We start from the raw sequence: 25,618 nt of genomic DNA on the forward strand, positions 1-25,618 counted from the left end.
TCACCATTGCCACAGAGGTGACAGTTCAAATGTTTTATTCCCTAGGTTATTCTGAAGTTTTTTGTTGTTCTTCTAGGAAATAGTCACGATTAATGAACTATGAATAATTTGATGAATTTTGTCACTCTTATGATTCTGTGAATGAAAAATGGTTACAGTATATTTTAAAACATGTATTCTGAAAACCTGTCTGTAATTATCTCCAAAGGCAGTGGTTTTCAACCCTGACTGTACATCAGAATTACTTTTTCAGGTTTTTGGTTTTTTCTTACCAGAATTTAGGGCCTTCTCCAAATACAGAATCAGAAACTCTCCAGGAGTTTAGGCCTGGGGATTTCTTCTCCCCCCCCCCCCCTTTTTTTTTTTTTTTTGAGATATTCATTAATGTTCTTGTGTAAAACTTAATTTTTTTAAAAAAAGAAAGAACTACCACCAAAAGGGGATTAGTTTAGTCTAGCGGTCGCCAACCTTTTGGACCTCGCGGACCACCGGTTGGCAACCGCTGCTCCAAAGGTTCCTTAAACCAGTGGTCGCCAGTCTTTCAGAACTCATGGGCCACCAGTGGTCTGCGGGCCACCAGTTGGCGATTGCTGGTTTAGTCCATCCCTTCCTCAGTCATCTGTTTCCCACCTCTTCCAAACGCTCTAGAAAAACATTTTGGAGGCAGGGAGTGGGTGAGGAAGCAGCTAACCTGAGTTCCTGGGAACCTCTGAAAAGCCCCATGCTACTGGATTGTGTTGTGCCTCAGCCTAAGAATGTCCTGGTGTGGGTGTGATTACACATTTACATTTCTTTTACCCTAGTACAGTGGTCGGCAAACTCATAGTCAACAGAGCCAAGTATCAACAGTATGATGATTGAAATTTCTTTTGAGAGCCAAATTTTTTTAAATTTAAGCTATATATGTAGGTACATTGTTATTAACTTAATTAGGGTACTCCTAAGGCTTAGGAAGAGCCACACTCAAGGGGCCAAAGAGCCGCATGTGGCTCGTGAGCCGCAGTTTGCCGACCATGGCCCTAGTATATGCAAGCATAGCTCTAGTCTAGACACTTATCATTCCATTTCCCTAATGTTAATTGGTTAATTTTTTAATGATTCTCTGTGAGCTCTAACCAAATATGTACCAGCACAATATTTGTAATTTCATTTGCTCTTACCTTGCTAGAAAACACGTTTCATGTCTAGTTTAGGGAAGGAGTAGGAATGTAGAGTTTTTAAAATTTTAAACGTGTGCACAGGAGAATCATTTCATGTATCCATGTACCCACAATGCAGCGTCAGGTATGAGCACTTGGCCAATCCCTGCACTCTTAGTTCTTTCAGCCTTTTCCACTTCCTCCAAACATATCATTCCATTAGTTTTTTTTAAACTCTTCTATCTAAAAGATAATGATTACAAAAAGGAAAGTCTCTGTCTATATAAAAGGCTAAGTTGACTCACGCATGCACAATACATATAAAGCTCTTGCTGGTGCCAGTTGCCCATGTTATTTTGATCTGTCATTGTCGATTGTGAATTTGGCTGACACTTCTATTAGAGAGAAAGGGCTAATAGCAGTATTAAAATATTTCTTCTAATTAATTTCCTTTCAGTGTGCATGAATTTGTGCACCAGGTCAATAGTAACAAAATAAGTGTAACCCACTTAGAAAAAAAAAATGAATAATTCATTAATATAATCAACAATTCATTAATATTATATATCTAGTCATTGCCCAAAGATCCCTAATTATGTCATTGATTTGTGTGTTTTTTTAGTCTTTATTTTTTTTAAAATTTTTTTTTAAAATATTTTTTATTGATTTTTTTACAGAGAGGAAGGGAGAGGGATAGAGAGTCAGAAACATCAATGAGAGAGAAACACCGATCAGCTGCCTCCTGCACACCCCCTACTGGGGATGTGCCTGCAACCAAGGTACATGCCCTTGACTGGAATTGAACCCGGGACCCTTCAGTCCGTAGGCCGATGCTCTATCCACTGAGCCAAACCGGTCAGGGCATGTTTTTTGAGTCTTTATTTGTCCAAATCCTATATAATAAAAGGCTAATATGCAAATCGACTGAACAGTGGAATGACCGGTTGCTATGGCGCGCGCTGACCACGAGGGGGAAGATGCTCAACGCAGGAGCTGCCCCTTGGTGGTCAGTGCGCTCCCACAGGGGGAGTGCCACTCAGCCAGAAGCCTGGCTAATGACTGGTGAGCGCGGTGGCGATGGTGGAAGCCTCTCCCGCCTCTGTGGCAGAGCTAAGGATGTCTGACTGTGGGGAGTGGGCCTAAGCTGGGAGTCCGACATCCCCCGAGGGCTCCCAGACTGTGAGAGGGCGCAGGCTGGGCTAGGGTTCCCCTGATCCTGAGCCCCGAGTGCACGAATGTTGTGCACTGGGCCTCTAGTCTATAAATAAGATCCCTGTTTAGCAATTGATTGATGTCTCAAGTATCCTGTAAAATATAGGTTTCTCCCATTTTTTTCTTGCAAATTTTTTTTTCTGTATAGTTTCTCAATCTGGGGTTTGCTTGTTGGCAGCTCATTTTTATTTTGACTAATAAAAATGGAATTTTAAACTGTAGAAGGGATCTTAGGATCTCAGTTATAAATCTCATTTCTTAGAAGAGAAACTCAAGGTTCATTGGCTTTTTCCTTTATAAAGCTAATGAAACTCAGAGACAGGATTAAAACCCAGGCCTAACATCATGGCGCTAAATTTGAAGAAGATTGTGTTTTTTTTTTAAGAAGAAGATTGTTAAAAAATATTCTAAATATCCTAATTTTGAAGATCTCTTAAACTGGGTTTTTTTATTCTTTGTTAATGAATACTTGGCATTAGAAATTTTAGCAAATCAGAAAGAAACACTGGTTCTGCTTAATTAATACACTAAGGTGTATGTAGATAGGAGGGTTTTAGGTATTGCCAGGTAGTTTAGCTCTGCTAAATTTGCATCATATGCTAAAGCTTTTCAAATACATATTGGCAGTAATGTAAAATAAAAATAGAAAAATCTGCCCCATATATATATTTTAAAACTTATGATACCATATATGTTTTTTAATATGATGCTATAAATATTTTAAAAACTTATGGAAAATTTCAAACATGTACAAAGTTATAATGTACAGTCATGTCTGCATCACTACAGCTAACAAATCATTGCCAGTCTTCTTTCATCTACACATCTGCTCCCTTCCCCACATCACGAAGCAGATCCCAGGCACATCATTTCAACCATAAATATTCCTAAAAATAAGGACTAATAAAAAACACACCTATAGTATATTACATCACATATATATTTGTGTGTGTGTCTAAGTACATTTACCAGTATTACCATATTGTTACATATCCAGTCAGAATTGAAATTGGTTCAGTAGGGTTTTCAATTACTGTTTGTTAAGTATGTCTGTTTGAGGAATACAAATAAGGTTTTTATTGGAATCGGTTGATACTGCAGTTAAATCTCTCCTGCTCTGTAAGTTTATCCTGTGGTTTCTATGTCTTGTTTTAGAGCCAATTAAAATTAAATTTTAGTTCTGTCTAGTAAGTAAAGCAGTGAAATTAGTGTCAATTATTTTTCTTAAGAAAGTGATGCTTATTAACAAGTCAGTACAGGAATGGGAAAGTATAGCCATTTGGGGCTTCCCCTGTTCCCTCTTTATCAAAAATGCATTGTTTTGAATAGAATTATAATACACTTAAAAATTAAGACCTGAGGAGAGAGCATTTCTTAAACTTTTTATTCAGGATTTTAATAGGTCATACTAAGGGATTTTGTGGTTAATTAGCTTTGGGAAAATTAAAGGGATATTCTTTTTTAAAAAAATATATTTTATTGATTTTTTTTACAGAGAGGAAGAGAGAGGGATAGAGAGTTAGAAACATCGATGAGAGAGAAACATCGACCAGCTGCCTCCAGCACATCTCCTACTGGGGATGTGCCCGCAACCAAGGTACATGCCCTTGACCAGAATCGAACCTGGGACCCTTGAATCCGCAGGCCGATGCTCTATCCACTGAACCAAACCAGTTAGGGCAGGGATATTCTTTTTAGAACCCTATGTGTGTGTGTGTGTACTTTAGGTGGTGGTGATGAATAACAGTTTACATCATGTTCTTTTTAATTTTGGCAGATACTACAATTTAGTATACTAATTAAACTTGTTAATATGGAAAAAATTTAAGTGAATCAGTAATTATTTTAAGGCCATTATTGATCTTACAGGTTAAATTATTTCATAACTTAAAAATTTATGTAAGTTAAAGCATTGATTGGCAAATAATCTAAAATTTTCATTTTAGAGAATAAAGCTTTTCTTTTTAAAAACAGGATGAAACAAGTGAAGATGCTAACTGTCCTGCTTTGAGTGGACATGATAAAACAGAAACGAAGGTATACTAAATTTAGCCTTGGTGTACATACACAATTCAGAGGACGGAAGATGTGATAGGAATGTGTGTAGAATATTGTGCTGTAATTTGTTCTATAGGTTGTTTCCAGAAGTGTCCCTTTTTAATGTTAATTTACAATGCTAATATTAAATTCCTAATGTTTGAGGCCCTTCTAGTTGCACTGTAATCTGTTGGGCACCTAACGGTATAGAGTGGTGAGTGAATTATTCCGTACCTTTTTTTTTTTATTTTTTATTTTATTGATTTTTTACAGAGAAGAAGGGAGAGGAATAGAGAGTTAGAAACATCGATGAGAGAGAAACATCGATCAACTGCCTCCTGCACACTCCCTACTGGGGACGTGCCCGCAACCAAGGCACATGCCCTTGACCGGAATCGAACCCGGGACCCTTCAGTCCGCAGGCCGATGCTCTATCCACTGAGCCAAACTGGTTAGGGCTATTCCGTACCTTTAAAGAACTTACAATTCTTTACAATTAAGTAAAGAAAATAAAAGAGAAGCAATTAATTACATTATCAAAGTGATTGAGGATGGGGGGGTGGTGAGAGGCAAGAGAAGTTACTTTTTGACTGCAGAAGTAATGTAAGGCTTCAAAAAAGGGAGCTGTAGTATTTGAGGCAGTCTCTGAAGGATACAGAGGGTTGTGGGCAGGCCAACATGAGGTCATCTCGCTGTTGAGGTGAGAGTATGGTATGTTGAGAAAAATAGTTTTCTTTGCAGAAGGTTCTGGCTAGAACCTAAGGTGTGGGGGGGCTTGAAACAAGGTAGACAGGCTGGGAGAGATTGGTTTAGCCAAATTGTATGAGACTGGGAACATCATTTTTTTTTCCCCAGAAATTGAAATATGCTAAAGGCTTAACTCTGTCCTTCTTATTGTAGAAAAATTGGAAATCTTCTTTCCCCCAAATTATCCAGATTCCCATGATTGATATTTTAGCAAGTATTATTTTGATGTCTTTATAGATTTGTCTGTGTATACTGCCAATGCCTTTTGCTTTTAAGTCTTTATTCACTCTGTAAACCAAGAAAAAATTTCATGTCATTTTATAATCTAGAAAATATTATTAATGGCTGCTTAGAATGCTATCTTAAAGCAGTTATCATTTTTTATACAGGCGGTTTCCTATTAGTAATTGTTCCTGTTAAAAGAAAGTTGCCCTTTCCTACTGTAGCATTGACTATCGTTAAATGGCTGCCATTATTTATGTTTATTTCATTTGGATAAATTAATTAAAGAGGAATTACTGAGGCAACTAGTATGCTTCCTTTTAAAACTTGATACGTATTGCCAAGCTGTGCTATAGAAACACTGTACTTTTTCTGTTTCTTACATCCTATTTTACCCTTTGTAATTTCAGAGGAGAAAATTGCTATTTCATTGTTCTATTATTGTATAAGTATTTTTTATAGAAATTCAAATTTTTATTTTTTTTCATTTGTGTATATATATATGTGTGTGTGTGTTATTGTTTGTGTGCACTGCTTTTTAAGAGTTGGAGCAGTGGGATGACATGGCTCATTCACCCCATGGTTTCTGACTAACCTTAGAGCAAAACTGAGCATTGATTATTGAGAAAGGGCAAGAAACCAAAAGGAAGGAGGAATGTCTTAGAGACAGTTTCTACTTTTAATTAAAGACATGGGAGCAATTTTTGTGCTTCTCAGTAATTTTATTTAATAATATTGAATGGACTTTGTTTTTCCCATAGTTAAGAGCTTGAGTTTATATTTTGTTAATCATTTGTCTGAGCCACATTTCATAATGTGCCTGTGCATGTCTTTAATTATTGTTTGCTTAAAATGTCCAAATTGGAGCTGGTTGGGAAGTCACGAGATATTCTGACCATGCCTTAAAAGAACAAAGTAGGCAAATAGAAATCTATGTGTATGTGCAATGGGGCAATAACCTGCAATAGGCTTAAAAGATGGTTTTGTAATGCAGTCGCATCTTTCTCTTAATCCTTTCTGTTTTCTAATATGTCTGCTCTATTAGCCACCAAACCCCGTTTTGTTCTTTTATTCTTTTCTAAGACTCTTTCGTCCCTGTCTTCTTTGTCTCACAGGAACAACTTGATACAGAGACAAGTACAACTCAATCAGAGACTGTTCAGACAGCGGCTTCTCTGTTGGCCTCTCAGGTACTAAGTGCAGAAAGCGAGGAGAGCTTTATAAATGCTGTGGAGATTAGTGTTGCATAATGAGCTAAAATGAGCGTTTACGGAAGACTGATAAAAGTATCTTTGTGAAAGTAATTTCTTGCTAGCCTATCCCTGTATTTATTGTAGTTCAGAGCCTAGATGTGGTGGAACCTTTTTTGTGTGTTGTTCAGATGCTAACTCATCCCCTTACACATGTGATAGTGCAAATGATTTAGCTTCTCACTAGTCAGCATGCAGTGTTCATACAGTGGCTTTATTTAGAGGTCAAAGTGAAATTTAAATTATGACAGCTAAAACCCATTCTTTGTGGATTTCATTTTTACAAGGTTAATATGACCTTTTTATTTTTAAAATGTGTTTCTGCCTCCCTGTGTATTTCTGATTTTGTTATGAATGTAATGGACCCCATAGTTCTTTAAAATAATGTTTGCATTTGACATAGAAATTCTACTTGTGACAGTCCTCCCCCAACCATTGATTTGTGAACTTCCATTTTGTTGGCGAAATGTTTTCTTGAATTCCCCGAAGTTGAATATATTTCTAAGTCCAGGTAAAACTCTGACACAAAGTACATCTTTTCTTTAGCTAGAGGTTAAATAGGTCACCCTACAAAAGAACTGAGAGATGATGGCTACAGTTGCTGAACAATCCAGCGATGTTTGCTGCTTTGTGGTTCAGGGTTATTTTAATGTGACAGTTCTAAAATGTGGTTTTGCTGGCCCAGGACCTACGTCACAGTCCCTAAAGATAGTCCGCATATTATGTTTGCTCGTCTGGAATGTCTTTTATTTCAGAACCTTTATCTGATAAGATGCATTGGGGTAACTAAAACCACGTTAGCAAGTGTGGAGCTTGATGCTGATACATGGACAAACCTGTTCATCCACCTGAAACTGTCCCTGATGGGCCGGCAGCCTTTCAGTGCCCACGTTCTTCTCGGGGAGCTGTTGATAGTTTTGTCTCATTGATTTCATCCCAGTGGTGATCAGTGCCCAGGGGTGTTTGCTTATTAGCTGTTTTTATGAGGAAGTAGAATTTTCTTTCTAGTGAAAGATCTCACCACCCAGTTTATAGGAGTGATTATGTTGATGTAAAAAGTCCATCTCTGTGTTTGGTGGTATAAGGGGAATGTTTGGGGTGGGGGTGATTACAAGATTGTGCCCGTGTTTAACAAAGAATCCTTATGGTTTGAGGATAAACTTGAAATATTTACAGATGGAATGATAGGATCTCTGGGCTTTGCTTCAGCATAACCGGGGAGCGAAGGTGGGAATGCAATCACTGACTTTCATTTGACAGTTGATGAAGCTGCATAATTAACGCATGGGAATTCATCATACAGTGCTCTCTACTTTTGTGTATTTTTGGAATTTTCCATAATAAAACATTTAAAAATTCATCTCTATGTTTTTGAATGTTAAAGAAGGCTTGTGATTTAATTTATTTTTAATATGAAACTTCCCTAAAGTTTAAAATAATAAAATTATTGCTCAGTTGTATAGATAATTTACAGGGTCAAAAAATCCCAAGTTTACTGATAATTGCTGCTCCTGTGTATAAGGTGAACCTGAAGTATTCTCCCACATGGGGGTGCTGCAGTACCAGTCAGCACCACAGCCCGATGGTGTTACTGCCCTGGTAATGACATGCTGGGCAATTGTTAGAGGAGTGTGTTTATAAAAGCTGTGTTTGAAATTACTTACATTTTCTACATATTGCTAAAATGTTCCTACAAATGTAAAAGAAGTAATTTCATAGTAATTCATATTTATTTGTATTTCATTTTGAAAGTTTTCTTTAAATTTTTAATACTTATGCTAAGATCCCTCCATTTCTTAGGAATAAAGCAGTGGGAAAGTAAGTCTCTGTTAAGTTACAGCGCTTTGTACAATGTTGTGTTCTTTGCTTTTGTCCTCAGAAAACATCCAGTACAGACCTTTCTGATATCCCTGCTCTCCCTGCAAATCCTATTCCTGTTATCAAGAATTCAATAAAACTGAGATTGAATCGGTAAAAACAACCTCAGGGGTCCATAAACAATATCTGCCAACTCAACCTGTTGTCTTCAATTGCTAAGAAAGGAGACTGGAGGGTACAAGACTAGACATGGCTGAACATGGATGTAGGTTTGTGTGACCTCCCTTACTGGGCTAAGCAGCACTTGATCGGAAGTCCAGGTTAGTATGTGAAGCCAGGAGTACTATTATTATTGTGTTAGCAACAGTTGCATTAACTATTTTAAAAAATTACTGCCTTTTAAAAAAAACAAAAAACACAAAACAAACACACACAAAAAAAACCCAAACCTCAAGCTATATTTGTATCCTTAATTGACCATCTGGATTGGGTTTATGTTTGATGCATTGTTTGGAAAATTTGCGAGACAAACTAGCATAAGAACTCCTTATTCTGATGATGCACTTTTATGTATTTTCGCTTTAGAAAGTAGTACTAATTTTAGATTTCAGCCTGATGGATTTCATTTTTTCTTGAAGAATTTCCTTTCCCATCAATTTTCAAATCGGATACCATTCTGCAGTGGTGTACTGCTGTACTTGAGAGCAAGGCTACGAGTATGTCTAGGTCAGTCCCTGTGAGGCAGCTGTAACCCTTCCGAAGGAAATGTCAATTCTAAGATATGTGTTTGACATTGAAAGAATAATTAGGAAATACTGGGATTGATGGGGGTCGTGATTAAGAAATGATATATTCGTTTTATTTATAGAATTGTTTAGAGTGCAGATAAATCAGCGATCAGCCAGCAGATCTTTTTCTTTGAGCTTATTAAAGCTCGGTATTGTTTTGCCTTTAGTCTGTGGTCTTTGAAACAGACAAAAGCATTTTGCTCCCTCCCCCTTGTTTTCCGTTTTCCCTTTCTGCTTGTATGCATAATGTAGGATTTAGTCCACACAAAACAAAATGCCAGTATTTTCTTAGGCAGTGGTGTGGAGCCGGTGACCCTGTGCCACGGGCCAGGACACTGAATTGTGGTCCCGTGGCCGGAACTCCAGGAGGACTAACGGAATGCCTGTGAACATGGGGTCTGTCTTGGACAGCACTCGATCCTACAAAGGAGGGATGTTGTACACTCCACAGAACTCCGGTCTGTAGCCAAGCTGGTTTTCAGTTTTAAACATGTGGGCGAAAAGGCGTTTTCTCCAAGAATTTTAAACTAATTTTTATTTTTAAATGCTTGACCAAACTTGTCAGTAAATTTTACATCTAGAAACATTTAAAAATCATTTCTAGCACTCACTTGACATCTAGTCAGCTCTCTCTACACCTTTTTCATTTTATTTTATCCTGTCAGTAGATTAGGAACTCTTTAAAGAAGGCAATTCCTCATAATTAAGCACCAGAACAGCCATCTTCATGACGATGAGGGATGCTAGATGTTGATAAACTTCCTCTTAATCTGGACAAAGCAAACCTAACAGACCTTTCCGATGAGCATGTTTTACGAATCCTCCGTTGTGCTCCATCCATCCTGTCATGTGCATTTTCATGTTAAACTGCAATTACTTAAACTCTCCCCTGTCCTTCTAAATTAATTTTCCAAAGTTGGAGTGTAGTCTTCCCCTTAGGCCATGCATTAATTGAGGCTTTCTTTTCACCATACTTTGTAACATCTAGTATACAACATTTCTACTTCCCACGTCTTCACTCTGCACAGTCACCGGCCTTGTCTCCACCACCAGAGAAAAAGGGTCACGCTACCAGGGCAAGTGACAAGGTGGCTGGGTGTTTTGTGTAGCTTCAGAGTTAGATTGAAATTGCCAGGCACAGATTTAGTCTTGTCATTTGTTTACACATTGGGGGGAAAAATTCAGTTTATTCAACGTTTCCTGTAACTGCACCCAAGTTTTGCCACGCTGGGAACTTGGACCTTTTCTGTGTAGTGACTTTTTAATTCTAGTTTCATAACCTGGAGATCGGACTGTTGCTTTCGCATGATGTACGTAGTGTCTCATGACTGGAGTTTGCTTTGTTTTATAGTATCTGTACTCCTTGTATTTTTCAAGAGCTATTTTGTAAACAGATGATGTATTTCTCCATTGAAAACACAATAAAAAAACAACAGCACAATCCTACAGTCGGCTGGTTTCTTTTGACTGACTTTGAATTCTTTTGTCTTTCCAGTGAAATAATTGGTCCTACTTAAAGTTTATATAGTAGGGCTCTAAGGGAAGATTTGCAAAAGAATTTATTGTGGTTACATGCAGAAAAGATTTATTTCTGGTTAATTCATGCCAATAGCAGCAGCCTAGTAGGAATGGATAGCTCACACAGTCGGAGGAAACCATGAATGTAGTTACTATCATCCCCTTCCAGCTGCCCCCCCCCCCCGACATTTACTCCGTGAATGTGGACACTGCCCTTTTCTGTGTGTTTACTCTGTGTGTGCAGACGGTGTGCCCTCCCTGATGAGCTCCTCTCAAAGCTACTGGTTTTCAAGCTATCGGCGTTGTGTGTCTAACGTCAGCAGGTGGCACTGTTGTCTTTCAGTGAATGTGGGATCATAGACCACAGCCAGCCAAGATCCTGGGTTTCTCACTTTATAAACCCAAATCCGATGCTGCTTTTCCTAAACCCCCAAATGCTCAGCGTTGCATTTTTAACTTGGGTTCGGAGTGAACTGCTCTATGTGTGTCTGTGATGGCCAGCCCTTGAGTGTGCTTACCTTCAGTGCTTGGAGTGGAGGGAGAGACCTCCTTAGCAAAAGCCATTATTCCAAGGGCCATGCGGCTGCGCACAGTTCTTCACTCCTGAAACTCTATTCTCGTGCCTTTCCTGTGTATAAAAACATGACCGCAGTGTGGGATAGCTTTTCATTAAACTTCCGAGACTGGTCATGAACAGAGAAAGCCCTGTAAAAATTACCCGTGACTCCGTGGGTCACCCACCGACTGCACTTCCTCCGCCTTGACACCTGCCAGGACCGAGTGCCACACGCCGGAGCCCTGCCACCCACACGGCCTTTGGGCATTTCTCTCCTCTTGCTGAATTAATAAAATGGTCATTGAAAGCTGTGTGTTTTGTGGCTCTGGGTATACTCTGAAGTTTGTGCCTTTCTAGTTGAACACATCTTTTTTCTCTCCACACAGAAAAATGTAGCATTAATTCTGGCTGCACTCAAGATGGCAATAAATGACCAGCAGTTCCAAGTAGTAATGAGGACAAACCACTAATACGCACAGACTTGTAGACCAAGCCCTGGAAATAGTAACTGTTAGTGCACTTGAGTGTACTTCAAAAGAGGCACACTTCCTAAAAGGCATCGGTAATCCCTGGGCCATTTTTGCCTGTTTTAATCCTGCTGACAGAATAGCACCAGGAACATGACTTGCCTTTTATCCCCAACTGTATGTTTTGTTTTAGTTCTCTACTTGATTCCTCTACTATTAGATTTTCTTCAAACCAAAGTCACAAGTGGGTGCTGGGGTAGCTCAGACCGGAACTTGGGGATGACGTGCTAAGTGTGCTCTATAGTCATGACCTTCACTCTGTAGAGACAGGTGGCCTGCTTAGTGCTGTGTTATACTTTCTGGTGGAATCAAGGTACTCGTCCTTTCGCCGTACTTCTCAGTTTAAAAACCTTTAGGACATTTTATGTATCTTTATTGGCACCAAGAAAGATGGCACCAATATTTCTGAGCCACGGATCTCAGAAGTGATTGCACTTCATTCTGGAAGTGGTTCCGTATACTCGGGAAGCCATCTCAGCGTCTGTCTTGATTTCTCAGAGACATGCCTCTGTCTCAAGTGTTCAGCGACCATCACTGGGGCTTTTCAAGCCATGGACATGTTTTGTTGGAAGGGATGGAATTTTGAGTCCATTTCTTCCTTGTCCATGCCCAGGTCACAGGCCTCTCCCTGTAAGGGTGGCATTAAGGCACTTGTCAAGTTCACAGTTCAGAAGAGCTCACATTTGTGTGAAAGGTCGGCATTGTAATGTAGTTTTTTTCTTCAGTTATCTTTCTAAATGCTTCATGTTTTCTGATAGCTAATGATTGTATTGATTTAGAGCATAGGGCACGTTATTGTTTTAGAGTTTATGGAGTTTAACCTGTGATTTTTCTAAAATACAAGAATAACACCCTTAACAATAGCCCCATCTTGCCACCAGCTTAGAGTTTTTGTTTAGGTTTTTATTTTTATTTTTATTGATTTCAGAGAGGAAGGGAGAGGGAGAGACAGACAGAAACATCAATGATGATAGAGAATCATTGATCGGCTGTCTCCCACATTCCCCCCACTGGGGATGTGCCCGCAACCCAGGGATGTGCCCTTGACTGGAATCGAACCCAGGATCCTTCAGTCTGTAGGGCGACGCTCTATCCACTGAGCCAAACCGGTTAGGGCTTGTTTAGGTTTTTTAATGGTGAGAATGGATTTGTGCTAAAGCCTCACGTGTCCTCTTACCGTCCTGCACTGGCCGGGGAAGCCCGAGGTGCCTTGGTCTTGTCTTACGTTGCGGAATAAACAGCGAGGTCTGTCTGGACGCCCGGAGGGGACTCACCCAGGGCTGGAACTTGCCACTTGGTCTTGGCAGCAGTCCCTTTCCCACCAGAACACCGACGCCCGCCCTGAGACCCTCCCTGAGAGGCCGGCCGAATGCTCCTGGAGCAGGGACTTCCGCTAGAGTCCAGTCTCCAGAGCACTGTGTGAAGTTTTACCTGTGGTTCTGAATGCATTTCAAACAGTTGCATCAGTGGATTGAAACACAACACAGATTCAAGGGAGAACCGTTAGCCGTAAATCCTGACCAGCGGTGGGTTCGTCTTGGCTGAGTGTAATGTAGTGAACAGTCAATGCGATCGCACGTCAGCTCGTCCACGACGCATCTCCATGTTTTAAATTTCCTACAGGTCATGTGTACAACCTGATTTTTAAAAATCGATGTCTCAATATGTTGTGAACCTTTTAGAAGCATTTCCTTAATTTGTAAGATGCTATTTTTTGATCTAACATTTCAATCTGAAAAGAGGCATTTTGAATAACGTAAAATTTTGATTTCATGGATTTCTTATGGCTCATTCCAGACATTTATCTCGGTCTTGTACGTGTTCTCATAATGTCGTTTCGTCCTAAGATCATTCCATTTGTTTTTGGCATAATGCAACACTTGCTCTAAGGAGACTCACGTACCTGCGACCGAACCAAGTGGTTTCAGGGGAGGAGGACGGTCTGCGCCTCTGCTGTGCCCCCCCCCCGCCCCCCGCCCCCCGCCCCCCGCCCCCCCCCCCCCCGTGCGCAGGCACAAGTGGGTGGTGGGTTCTTCCGGACTTTAGACAGAAAACGGGCGTGCATTTTTAAATAATAACATGAAATGTCCCAACTCTGCTCGTTGCTGGTGGATGCTGTCTCTTGGCATCACACCCTCCTTACCAACTTTCACACCGCGTGGCGCCTGGTGCGCTGTGGTTTCCAGAAATCTGGCCCGAGATTCGGTCCTTGTTTGCGTTTCTGACTGCAGCGGAGCTGTTAATAAAGAGATGGATGATAGCGTTGTTGAAAAGAGACAGTTGGGCAGAACCGCTCCCCGTGAGTGACAGAGGGCACGATCCGCCTTCACAGCCAAGAAGCTGCCCTCAGCGGGGGACCCCGCGCCTGGACCCCGTGCCAGGCCGGAGGGGCCGCCCGCCCCACTAGCTGCGTGGCTCCAGTTCAGGCTGGTTTCACCGCCCCGTCTTACACCCAAGTTCATGGGTGCTCGGGACACAGGGATGTAAATGTGACACCCTCCCCAGCAGTAACAGGCTTTTGCACTTTTAAGAAAATACCTTTTTGTTGATTTCAGAGAGGGAGAGAGACATCAATGATGAGAGAATTGTTGGCCAGCTGCCTCCTGCACGTCCCCTCCTGGGGATCAAGCCCACAACCCAGGCACGTGCCCAGGACTGGAATCGAACCCGGGACCCTTCAGTCTGCAGGCCGATGCACTATTGACTATGCACATTCCTGAACGCACTCGTCATTCCTCCTAGTTTGGGTTAGTTGCACCTTGTTTAGAAAGTATGACTACGTTTTTATAGGAAGCGTAAGTTGCTTCTGTGCAGCAGCCTCCTCAGAGCCTTCAGGGAGTCACACCTGCCAGCCTGGAGCCGCGCCGGCCGCAGTGACATTGCTTACGGATGTTAAATGTCTGTCCCAACCGCAATCGCGCGCTTTTCCTCTGCGCGAGGCGCCGCATCCGGGCCAGCTGTGCCGTTCTGTGCTCCCGATGGCCCCCCACCCCCCGGGGCTCACCCGAGGAAACTTGCCGTTGAGTTTTTAGAGTGAAAGGGAGTGGGGGACAGTGGATTGTTTGCCTCCTGCACATGCCCTGCCTGGGGCCGGGGAACGAACCCGCAACCCAGGTAAGTGCTCTTCACCGGAATCGAACCCACGACCCTTCAGTCCGCATGCCGATGTTCTAACCACTGCACCACGCCAGCAGGGCAGTTTTTTTGAATATGAGAGTTTTATTGGTCAGCTTTCTCTTGTAAGGAAACTACTATATCATTGTGGCCTTTGTTTCGTTAAATGACCCAAATGTGGGCACTTTAGTTTCTTGACAATGAAAATTCTTGAGTGTCTGCCCACCCCCAGACGGAGGTGACCAGTGGCGGTGGCAGGGGGCAGGGCCATCGGGTGCATCAGGCCACCAGCCAAGATGGATGCCAACCTGGGGGTGGGGACACCACCCCACCCGCCAGTCACCCCACATATCGGCCCTGATCGCCAGGCAGGCCTAGGGACCCTACCCTATATATTGGGAACAGTGTCTTAGATTTTAAAATTGAAACCTGGCAAGGCTCCTCTAACTGAAAAAACAGGATGATGCAGCGATGCCATGCATGGACTCTGGCTTGCACATTTTGTGGCCAGCCCTGATTCTGGCACTTATAACTGTGACAAAGCCAGTTACTTAACTTCTCTCTGCTTCAGGTTTTCCACCCGTAAGATGGGGAAATGGTACTGCTCCCTCAGAAGGGTCATGTTTTGTACTTTTGATAATCAGGGCAAAAAGGTGTAGCTGCCCGTACAACAGCAAGATGCCTTCACCGGTATGAAAAGTATCGTGAGTGCCCTAAGGTGCCAGCCTTCAGGTGGGGCGGCACCGGGAGGGGCCGCAGGGGAGGAGGGGCCCTGGAGAGACCCCGAGCTCCCTGAGCACCGAGCTGCGGCAGTTTGCTGTGCCGACCGGCTGTATGGAAGTGACTGCCCTGCCAGAGGGTTGGAAACCCCGTTCAGAAGGCCTTGATGTAGCCCGACACCCTGCCCCCATGTGTCCAGTGTGATTCTAGGGGACACAGTCCGCCTCCTGTGAAGGTTCATTCAGCAAATGATCCCTGACCCTCCCAGCAGAGCGCTGGGAGCTGGAGTTGGGGAGCAGGGCAAGGGGCGCGTTTGCTGAGCATCCGCAGTGGGAGTGGTGACATCACGTGGCTGCTGTGACAGCTCTGTATGGCGGTTTCACGGTGGGGCCGGGACCAGGTGGGACCTGGTGGGAACTGGTACTTCCGCAGCCCAGGCCTTCCCATTTGGAGATGTGGGTTCTTGCAGCAGCGGAGGAGCCCTGGGTGTCTGTGGGGGAGCCCTGGTATTCGTGGGGGAGCCCTGGGTGTCCATGGGGGAGCCCTGGGTGTCCGTGGGGGAGCCCTGGTATTCGTGGGGGAGCCCTGGGTGTCCGTGGGGGAGCCCTGGTATTCGTGGGGGAGCCCTGGGTGTCCGTGGGGGAGCCCTGGGTGTCCGTGGGGGAGCCCTGGGTGTCTGTGGGGGAGCCCTGGTATTCGTGGGGGAGCCCTGGGTGTCCGTGGGGGAGCCCTGGGTGTCCGTGGGGGAGCCCTGGGTGTCTGTGGGGGAGCCCTGGGTGTCCGTGGGGGAGCCCTGGGTGTCTGTGGGGGAGCCCTGGGTGTTCAACGTGAGCAAGGTGTGGTTAAAATTCTTAGTGCGGATGGAACCTGCGTGGGGAAGAAAAGGACAAGCCGAATGCAAGGGTGACCCTGAGGCCGCGCTGCCGGGTGGTCCTGACCCTGCCTCCCAGCGGCCGCCTGCGCTCGGGTCACCCTCAGGGTCAGCAGGCGCCGGAGAACCAGCCCTCGGCCAGGGCCCCCCACACTGGGCGGGGGCGAGCCCCTCGCTTCTGTCCGTGCTCAGAGCCCCCTCATTCCAGACCAGTGTCCAGCTCTGCGTGCTGCTCCTCCCACCCGACTCCTCCACTCCACCGCGCGCCCACGGCCCCCTGCCCGCTCCTCCCCATTGGGTGTTTGGGGACAAGTCGCCTCCCTGGGGTTGGAGCAGCCCCTGTTTCAGTGCCGGGCTGGCCTTCGTGCTGCGTGACCCCACCTGCTGTGATCCCCATGGCAGCCCCCCGCAGGCGGACCGCCCTCCCCCCCCACTCCCCCCCCAGGTTCTGGCCACGAGCCTGGCTCGTTTGGTGAGCTGAGCGCTGGGCTCCCTGGCTCACCCCCGGCGGTGCCACCGCATCCCTGTCTCCCCACTGAAGCCAGGTTGGCCGTGTGTGCCCTTTGCCTTCCGACACCTGTGGGGGCACCACCCGGCCCTCAGGGTGGGGCCCACATCCCTGCAGCCCCCCAGAAAGCCTTTCAGTCCCGACACCGTCCCTGTGGGCTCAGCCTGGCTCCCTGGGTGTTTATGCGTCTTCATTTCATTAGGGCCAGAGCCGCTCTCCCCATCCTCACTGGCCTCCGCCGCCCAGGCCCAGGCTCCGCTGCTGCATGCTGCTCCTGTCCCAGCCGGCTGACCCCAGCCCCCTGGACCCCGCTGGTCAGAGAAGTCGGGGGGATCCCACTCAGCGCCCCCAGTCATGGAGGCTGAGTGGGGGAAGGTGCTGGGGTTTGACGACAGGGCCCTCTAATCCTAAGCATTTGGCCACTTGGAACCTGGGTGGGAGACACGGGAGGAAGCCAGGGGTTGTGGCAAGGCTGTCCCTGCCGTGGCCTGTCATCCCCGGTTCTACTCTCGGCCTCCCTTCCCTGCGGGGAGGCCCCTGAGGAGTGACCGACCAGTGACCTGCGCAGCGGAGCTCAGGGTGTGGACGGGAGGCTGGAGCGCCTGCCTGCCGGGAGGGGACGAATGGGGCAAAGGCTTGGGAGCCTTCGCAGAAGGAGGCAGGGGAGCAGGGCCCTGGGCCGCTCGCCTCCGCCCTCCTCCTCTGCCTCCCCCCTCCCCGCCTGCTTCCTCAGGCTCAACCTTGCACAACCTGGGCCCCAAACCCAAGCCACTGGGCTGCACCGGCCTGGGCCCTGGGCTTCTAGGGGCCTGGGCAGCGGTCCCTCGGCCATTGCTCGCTCTTCCTCAGCCTAGAAACTCCTGCCCAAGTCCTCGCTGGGCACCTTGTGGTGCTTGGCCGGCTTTCACTCCTGCAGGTGGTAGCTGGCCATCACCCCTGAGAAGCCTCCCGACCCCGCAGGATGGGTCCGAGCCTCCACACCCAGAGCCTCCTGGAGTCTCAGCGCCTGCGCATTGTGTGCCGCCCCTCGGGGAGCCGAGCTCTTTGAAAGCTGGGCCGTGACTTATTTTTTATTTTTACTGATTTCAGAGAGGAAGGGGGAGGGAAATAGAAACATCAACGATGAGAGAGAACCAGTGATCGGCTGCCTCCTGCTCGTCCCATATTGGGGATGGAGCCTGCAACCCGGGCACGTGCCCTGGCCGGAATCAAACCGTGACCACCTGGTTCCTAGATTGATGCTCAACCACTGAGCCACGCCAGCCGGGCTGCCCCACGCACTTTGAACCCTTACGGCTGTGCCCCCCTGCACCCTTCTTTACTGGCAGGCGAGGTCTCTCTGCCCTGGAAACCTGAAGGGAGGGACTTGGGGGTGGGGAGCCTGAGCAGGGCTCAGAGTGAAGTGACCGGGAGGCCGCTCCAGTCCACCCACCCTCGCCCCCGCCCCGTGTGACACCAACCCCAAGGCTCCGGCTGCACCTGGCACAGACTGCGTGCTCGGGACGGGTTCCAGGACACGCAGAGCTCCCGCCCGCGGTGCCTGCTGCATGTGCGGTGTGACGCTGGCTGAATGCTCTGAGGGGCAGCTGTCCTTTCTGCTCCCGAGCACGTGTGTGCATCCCGAGGGCGGCCCCGCCCCAGCGGCCCCCACACAGCGCTTCCTGGAGGAGCGCGACCTTGACGTGACCTTGACGTGGTGACCTTCTAAGGAGCCCAGGATCTTTCCTCACCTTCACGAGCAAAACTTAGAGTTAAACCCAGTTGTGCCTGCGTGGGACCCAAACACAGGGCACCTGGCTGAGTGTCCCAGCAAATCCGTCTCCTCTCAGGGCCCCGTGTTTCCATCCACACGCGAGTCCAGTTGGTGGGGGTCCTCGGAGGAGCTCCTGGCTCCCTGCTCCTTTGGGTTCCTAAGTCCCCTCTTTGAGGACGTCTTTCCCCAGAAAACTGTGGTTTGACAAGGACTTGGTCTCCCCCCTGGGGCCAGGGCTGCTTTCCAGCCCGGCTCTGGCCGGCCAGCCTGACCCCTGGTCGTGCCCACCCACCACCCCTCTTTGTTTGGAATCTCAGAAGGAGCCCCCCCCCCCCACGCTTCCTGGAGAGAGGAGGGAGCCCGCACCTTCTGCAGGACACGGAGACAGGGACGGCCTTTGTGCGTATTAGCGCCGGTGCGCTCTGAGCCCTGCCGTGAGCAGCACCAGTGAGTGCAGGCTCCCGCCCTGGCCGGCTCCTCCGCGGCTGATGGAAAAGCGCGAGTGGGCCGCAGGCGACTCCCTCTTCCCGCTGTGTCTCTGTGCTTCCTCGGGAGTGGCAGGCCATCTGGGCTGAGCAGCTCTTGCGAGTGGCCTGGCCGGACGCCGGGCTGGCCTCGGGGGGGGGGGGGGGGGGGGTCTCTGGGACTGTGGCCTAGAACCGGAAGCCCCCCTCCTGCCCACCCTCAGCATGGCAGCGGGGGGGGGGGGGGGGAACCTGAGAGGAGGGGCCCAGGGCCCACACCTTCCGCAGGACACAGATAAGCCCCTGTCCGGGTCCTGGAGGCCCTGCCCCTCTGTTCCAGGCTCCAGGCCCCAGGCCCCGACTCTCCAGCCGCCCAGCCTTGCCCTGCCAGCTCCTGTTTAAACAGAGGAGCCTCCGTGGCCCCAGAGCCTTTGCATGGGCTGTTTCCTCTGCCCCTGCTGGGGGGGAGGGGCGGGTAGGGAGGAGGATGCAGACCATGGCTGCCTCTGACACACACCTGCCCTTGGACCTCATATCTGTCCCCATGGCTGCTGGGCACCCACTGCCCAGCCAGCGCCTGCCCTTTAACCTCCTTTATCAAGAATTCCACTCTATTTTATTTTTACAATATATTTTATTGATTTCAGAGAGGAAGGGAGAGGGAGAGAGAGATAGAAGCATCCATGATGAGAGAGAATCATTGATGGGCTGCCTCCTGCTCGCCCCACACTGGGGACAGAGCCCACAACCCGGGCAAGTGCCCTGACCGGGAAGCGAACCCTGACCTCCTGGTTCATAGGTCGATCCTCAACCATCGAGCCACGCTGGCTGGGCAAGAATTCCACTCTAAAACCTTCCTGAATCCAGCCGCAAGGCAGTGTGCAGGGGCCGAGCTCAGGGAGGAAAGCTGGCCGGAGGGATGGTCTCCAGGCCTTTCGTGGAAGCACCCACGTGGAGGGAGGCAGGCATCGCTGTGGCTGTAGCTGCCACTGACGGCTCCGTGGGAGGGAGGCCCTGGACCGCCCCCGCCCCCCGCCCCCTGGGATGGAGAGGACGCTGGGCCGTCCGTCTGTCTGTCAGGGCCAGCTTGGTCCTGTGGGGGCGGTGGCGCTTGGGTGGACACCTGCCCTTCTCCTCCCGCCCTGCACATGCCCGCAGGCCCCGATGCCCCTCCCTCCACGCGGATGTGGGGAGAGCGCGGGGCTCCATCGAGCCTGCTAGTAGGTGGCTTCCCTGTCTATATTTAGAGATAAGGAGTTCATTTAGGGATTAGGGCCGCTGCTTGTCTATGCATCATTACGCCTCCACATCTGCTCCTGAGCTGGCAATCAGCAGAATATTGAGAGGAGACATAAAGAAATCTTCGCGTCGGTTCCTCGCCCCCCCCCCCCCCAAACACACACACACAGCCCTTGTCCGGGCCTCCGCCTTAGCGAGCGGGCGCACGGGAGGAAGCGGGCCTGGTACAGAGTCAGCGAAGGAGAAGCCACTGGGCTTTGACCTGTGACCTGTGCCCGAGCCAGCGGGGGATGGCGGCGGGGAGGGGGCCTGGAAGAGTCCAGCGGGGCCGTGCGGGAGCGCGCTCGGGGCCTGGAGAGCCGAGGCCGGGGCCGTCCTGAGCACCGCCCTGTGGTCAGAGACCAGACTAGGTGCCGTCTCTCTCTGGGTGGCCTGGACCCAGCCCCCCTCTGTGATCCTGTCTCCCCCTCTGAAACATGAGGGGGGTGCCACCCGGCCGAGGGGCTCACCTGGCACAGAGGAGGCGAACACATGAGCTCCGGCTCCCACTGTCCCCAGCCCAGTGTGGGGGGCCAGGGCCGGTCCAGCTCTGCCTGGAGGGCTGCGCAAGGGAGCCCGGGCGGGGGCAGCTGGCCCAGTCCTTGGTTCTGGAGGCTCAGAGGGGGCGTCTCAGGCTCCAGCACCAGGGAAGTGAGAGCTGAGTCCCTCCCTGCCTCCCTGGGGACCCCTGGCCAGCCTCCCCATCTGGCCAGAGGGCGGTGGTGGTGTGCTGGCCCGAGTCCCCTCCCGGGTGGCTGTCCTGCAGTGTGGGGTGTGGCGTGTGACGTGTGGCGTGTGGCGCGTGGCGCGTGACATGTGGCGTGTGACATGTGGCATGTGGCGTGTGGCATGTGACGTGGTATGTGGCATGTGGCGTGTGGGTGTGGCATGTGGCGTGTGGGGTGTGGAGTGTGACGTGTGGCGTGTGGAGTGTGACGTGTGGCGTGTGGGGTGTGGAGTGTTGCATGTGGGGTGTGGGGTGTGGCGTGTGGGGTGTGGGGTGTGGCATGTGGCGTGTGACGTGTGGCGTGTGGGGTGTGGAGTGTTGCATGTGGGGTGTGGGGTGTGGTGTGTGGGGTGTGGCATGTGGCGTGTGGTGTGTGGCGTGTGGCGTGTGGTGGGTTAAACTGCAGGCATCACTCTTAGCCCTGCAATGGGCCTCTGATGGCTGGTCCCAGGGAGACCCACAAAGGAATCTGGCCACTCCTGGCCAGTGGGCTCAGCGATCCGGCCGGCTCGGCTGGGGCCCTCTTCTCCTGCCGCCCCCCGGCCACAACCCCAGATGAAGTAACGGCAGCACTGGTCTGCCACGGACCAGCCCACAAGGAGCACCGTGTCCCCACGGCACGCCACCGGCCTCCTGGGTGCCTACAATTAGGAGGAAGATGCAAAACAGGGGTTTGTGGGATTGCCCTTAACCCCGGTGGCCTCCCTGGAGGAGGGGGTGCAGTGGGACCGGCCGGAAGAGAGGTAGAAAGGAGGGTGTGAGACGGCTCCTCCCCATGCCCGGCCATCTTGGAGGCCTGGGGACGGCAGAGGGGCGTCCAGAGGTGGAGACCAAGCACAAGAGACCCAGCGTTTCCTAATGGGCCACAGCAAGGGCGGAGAGACCAAAGAGCCGGGGGTTCCCACCCGGGCACCCAGGACCGCCTGGGGGCACCACCCTCTCCAACACCAACGATTCCGTGGTTCCGTCTAAGAGCCTGTTTTTCAGAAGTGACGAGCCGATGCTGATTTTCCTGGGAATTACCCCCAAAACCACAGCCCCTGGTCCCCTGTCCTGCACTGGCTGGGCCATGCCAGCCACCTCCGGGCACTCTCAGGTAAGTGAACCCCGCCCTGACCTCATTTTGGGGGACAATTGAGCCTCAACAAACCCCCATTTTTTTTTCTGTCCCCATTTTAAACTCTGCATTTCATTCTGGCCAGAGAACCCTCCTGGCCATGGAAATATTTATGTCTCCGGAACCAGGTTTTGGGGGGCGCTTATCTGGGAGCAGCTGCTGGGGAAGGGGCTGCAGGGCTCTGGGCTCCCTGCCCTTCATTCCTGTCTAAAGAGAATGTAGAGACAAGGGTGCGCGCGCGCGCGCGTGTGTGTGTGTGTGTGTGTGCGTGTGTGTGTGTGTGTGTGCGCGCGCGCGCGCGCGCGCGTGCAGCAAGGGCACGGCATATTTCCAGGCCTTAAAAAAAAAAAAAAAAAGAAGAAAAATAAATTTCTGAATAAGAATGGCCCGTGTACTGTGACCGCAGGGCAAATGCAAATGCCCGTTTTCAAACACAGACGCGTGAATTCTTATTAAGAGTTGGCGACTGCGCCTCCACGCAGGCCGTTGCATATTTATAAGTGCGAGGCACCTGGCTCCCCACTTCAGGGGTGGCCTTCCCAGCACCCCTGCCCCTGTCATCGGGGGGAAGAAGAAGGAAAAGGAGAAGGAGGAGGCCACACCCCAAGACCAGCGCGTGGGTCCCAAAGCGTTAAGGGAACCGGAGAGGAGAGAAGCCGGCGGAAGCCGGAGCCGTCCGGCCGGCCCCCGCGAAGATCTTTTTAGTGTCAGCTCAAATGTACACAAATAGCGGCTGATGGTCTCCTTTATTGGACTAACATTTATCCAGTAATACCCACACGCGCTTAAAACCAGGGAGGCCTCCTCCTCAGGTGTTCATTTGAATAGAAATAGCTGAATGAGTGTTTTTATAATTGCTCCCCCGAGAACTGAGTGTCTAGTGCTGCATAACCAACGTTTCCCATTGCTGGGTTTTTCTCCCCCCAAATTGCCACTCTGCAAAATTAGGATTTTGTACAGTTTTGATACGAGAATTAACCTCCCACGTGCCAAACCCCAGAGAGTGGCGTCGGCTTCCTCACCAGCCCCAAGAGCGGGGCTCGCTGCCTCGGGGAGAATGCTCCCTCGCTCTGGCCAGCAGGGGGTTTGATGGAGGCCGCGGAGGCAGAGGGAGCGGCTCCCGCACACGCCAGTGGTCTCAGGCTTCTGACTTTCTCCTTTTGCATTCAGCGGGTTAAGCCTCGAACTCACCAGAAACTCCGGAGGGTCGGCTCTGGCCTGGCGTTGCATCTGTGGATGGACGCCTTGAGGACAGCATGAAGAATACGGCCGAGGAGTCTCCTCGAGAAAATGCAATGGTTACGGATGGGGGAAAACGCAATGACTACGGATGGGGTCACGTGGGTGCTAGACGTATGGGGGGCCACTTCGTCAACGACGTGTGTACTCACTGTGGGACACCCCAGCCTGATGTCATATGTCGACTGTGATAGAAAAATGAATAAAGCTTTTCTTTTCTCTCCGTCCAGGGCTTTGTCAAGTGCTTTCTCTTCATATTCACGCTAGTGATTATAGGGTTATAATCAGAGTATATGCTCAGGGTAGAAAATCTGAAAACGATGAAGAAATATAAAGTGGAGCCCAGCGGGTGTGGCTCAGTGGTTGAGGTTTGACCTATGAACCAGGAGGTCACGGTTCGATTCCTGGTCAAGGGCACATGCCTGGGTTTCGGGCTCAATCCTCAGTGTGGGGTGTGCAGGAGGCAGCCGATCAATGATTCTCTCTCATTGATGTTTCTATCTCTCTCACCCTCTCCCTTCCTCTCTGAAATCAATTAAAACAAAGTTGAAAATAAATTTTGCCCCCAATTCATCACTCAGGACTGAACACGCGTATTTTTGTCCAGTCGTTTCCCGTGTGTGTATGGAATTGGGATCGTCCTACACATGGTTTCATGCCCCTCTCCCCCCTTTAAGGCAGCGATGAGCGTCTTCATGCCTGGAGTCAGGGTGTCAGTCTCAGCGTAGCCATGCACATGGCCATCGTGGCTGTGGTTGAATGGATTTAGTCACCGTGGTGATGGCAGTGATGGCAGTGATGGCGGTGATGGAAGTGATGGCGGTGATGGCGGTGATGGAGATGATGGCAGTGATGGCAGTGATGGCAGTGATGGTGATGATGGAAGTGATGGCGGTGATGACGGTGATGACGGTGATGGCAGTGATGGTGGTGATGGAGGTGATGGAAATGATGATGGTGATGGTGGTGATGGCAGTGATGGCAGTGATGGCAGTGATGGCGGTGATGGTGGTGATGGTGGTGATGGAAGTGATGGCGGTGATGGCAGTGATGGCAGTGATGGTGGTGATGGAAGTGATGACGGTGATGGCAGTGATGGTGGTGATGGAGGTGATGGAAATGATGATGGTGATGGTGGTGATGGCAGTGATGGTGGTGATGGAAGTGATGGTGGTGATGGTGGTGATGGTGGTGATGGCAGTGATGGTGGTGATGGAAGTGATGGCGGTGATGGTGGTGATGGAAGTGATGGTGGTGATGGTGGTGATGGAAGTGATGGCGGTGATGGTGGTGATGGAAGTGATGGTGGTGATGGTGGTGATGGAAGTGATGGCGGTGATGGTGGTGATGGAAGTGATGGTGGTGATGGTGGTGATGGAAGTGATGGCGGTGATGGTGGTGATGGTGGTGATGGAGGTGATGGAAATGATGATGGTGATGGTGGTGATGGCGGTGATGGTGGTGATGGAAGTGATGGCGGTGATGGAGGTGATGGAAATGATGATGGTGATGGTGGTGATGGTGGTGATGGAGGTGATGGAAATGATGATGGTGATGGTGGTGATGGCAGTGATGGAGGTGATGGCGGTGATGATGGTGATGACGGTGATGGTGGTGATGGCAGTGATGGTGGTGATGGAAGTGATGGCGGTGATGGTGATGGCGGTGAGCTGGGAGTCGCTGTTTTGACCGTGAACAAAGGACTGTTTCTGGCCCTGTGAGGGAGGCTTTGGGAAAACTTGCCCTTTGTGGGCGAGAAGGGACGGAAAAGCAGTCTCAGGGCAGACTGAGCAGTCTTCACCAAGGGAGGCCCGAGGGGCTCAGGGGGCAGAGGCCGAGGGTGGGAGCCCTGAGAGCTGGGCCTGGTCCCCAGCCCCCCGCCACGCTCTGAGTCCCCCGGCCACACGCCCCTTCCCGCTAGGTCAGCCCTGTAGGGGCAGCGCCCCCTGCAGCACAGAGCAGAGCACCCTGGCTCCACCCCGGACTCTGTGTCACATGACAAGGTTTCTGGAG

At 49.3% G+C, this 25,618-nt stretch overlaps 1 protein-coding gene across 2 annotated transcripts in view; it reads left to right on the forward strand.

Moving 5' to 3' along the window:
• The window catches only part of PAPOLA (poly(A) polymerase alpha), a 60,909-nt gene extending 50,255 nt beyond the window's left edge, over positions 1-10,654 (forward strand). Inside the window, exons 20-22 of one of the 2 annotated variants that reach the window (XM_081084005.1) lie at positions 4,326-4,388; positions 6,473-6,547; positions 8,487-10,654. In XM_081084005.1, the coding sequence (XP_080940131.1) occupies positions 4,326-4,388; positions 6,473-6,547; positions 8,487-8,582 (234 nt within the window). In that variant the 3' untranslated portion in view covers positions 8,583-10,654. The remainder of the gene's footprint in view (positions 1-4,325; positions 4,389-6,472; positions 6,548-8,486) is intronic. The other variant, XM_081084006.1, reaches the window with a different exon arrangement.
• Positions 10,655-25,618: the final 14,964 nt, after the last annotated feature.

Source organism: Myotis nattereri (genome assembly GCF_964212035.1).
Source record: "Myotis nattereri genome assembly, chromosome: 1".
Classification (NCBI taxonomy): domain Eukaryota; kingdom Metazoa; phylum Chordata; class Mammalia; order Chiroptera; family Vespertilionidae; genus Myotis; species Myotis nattereri.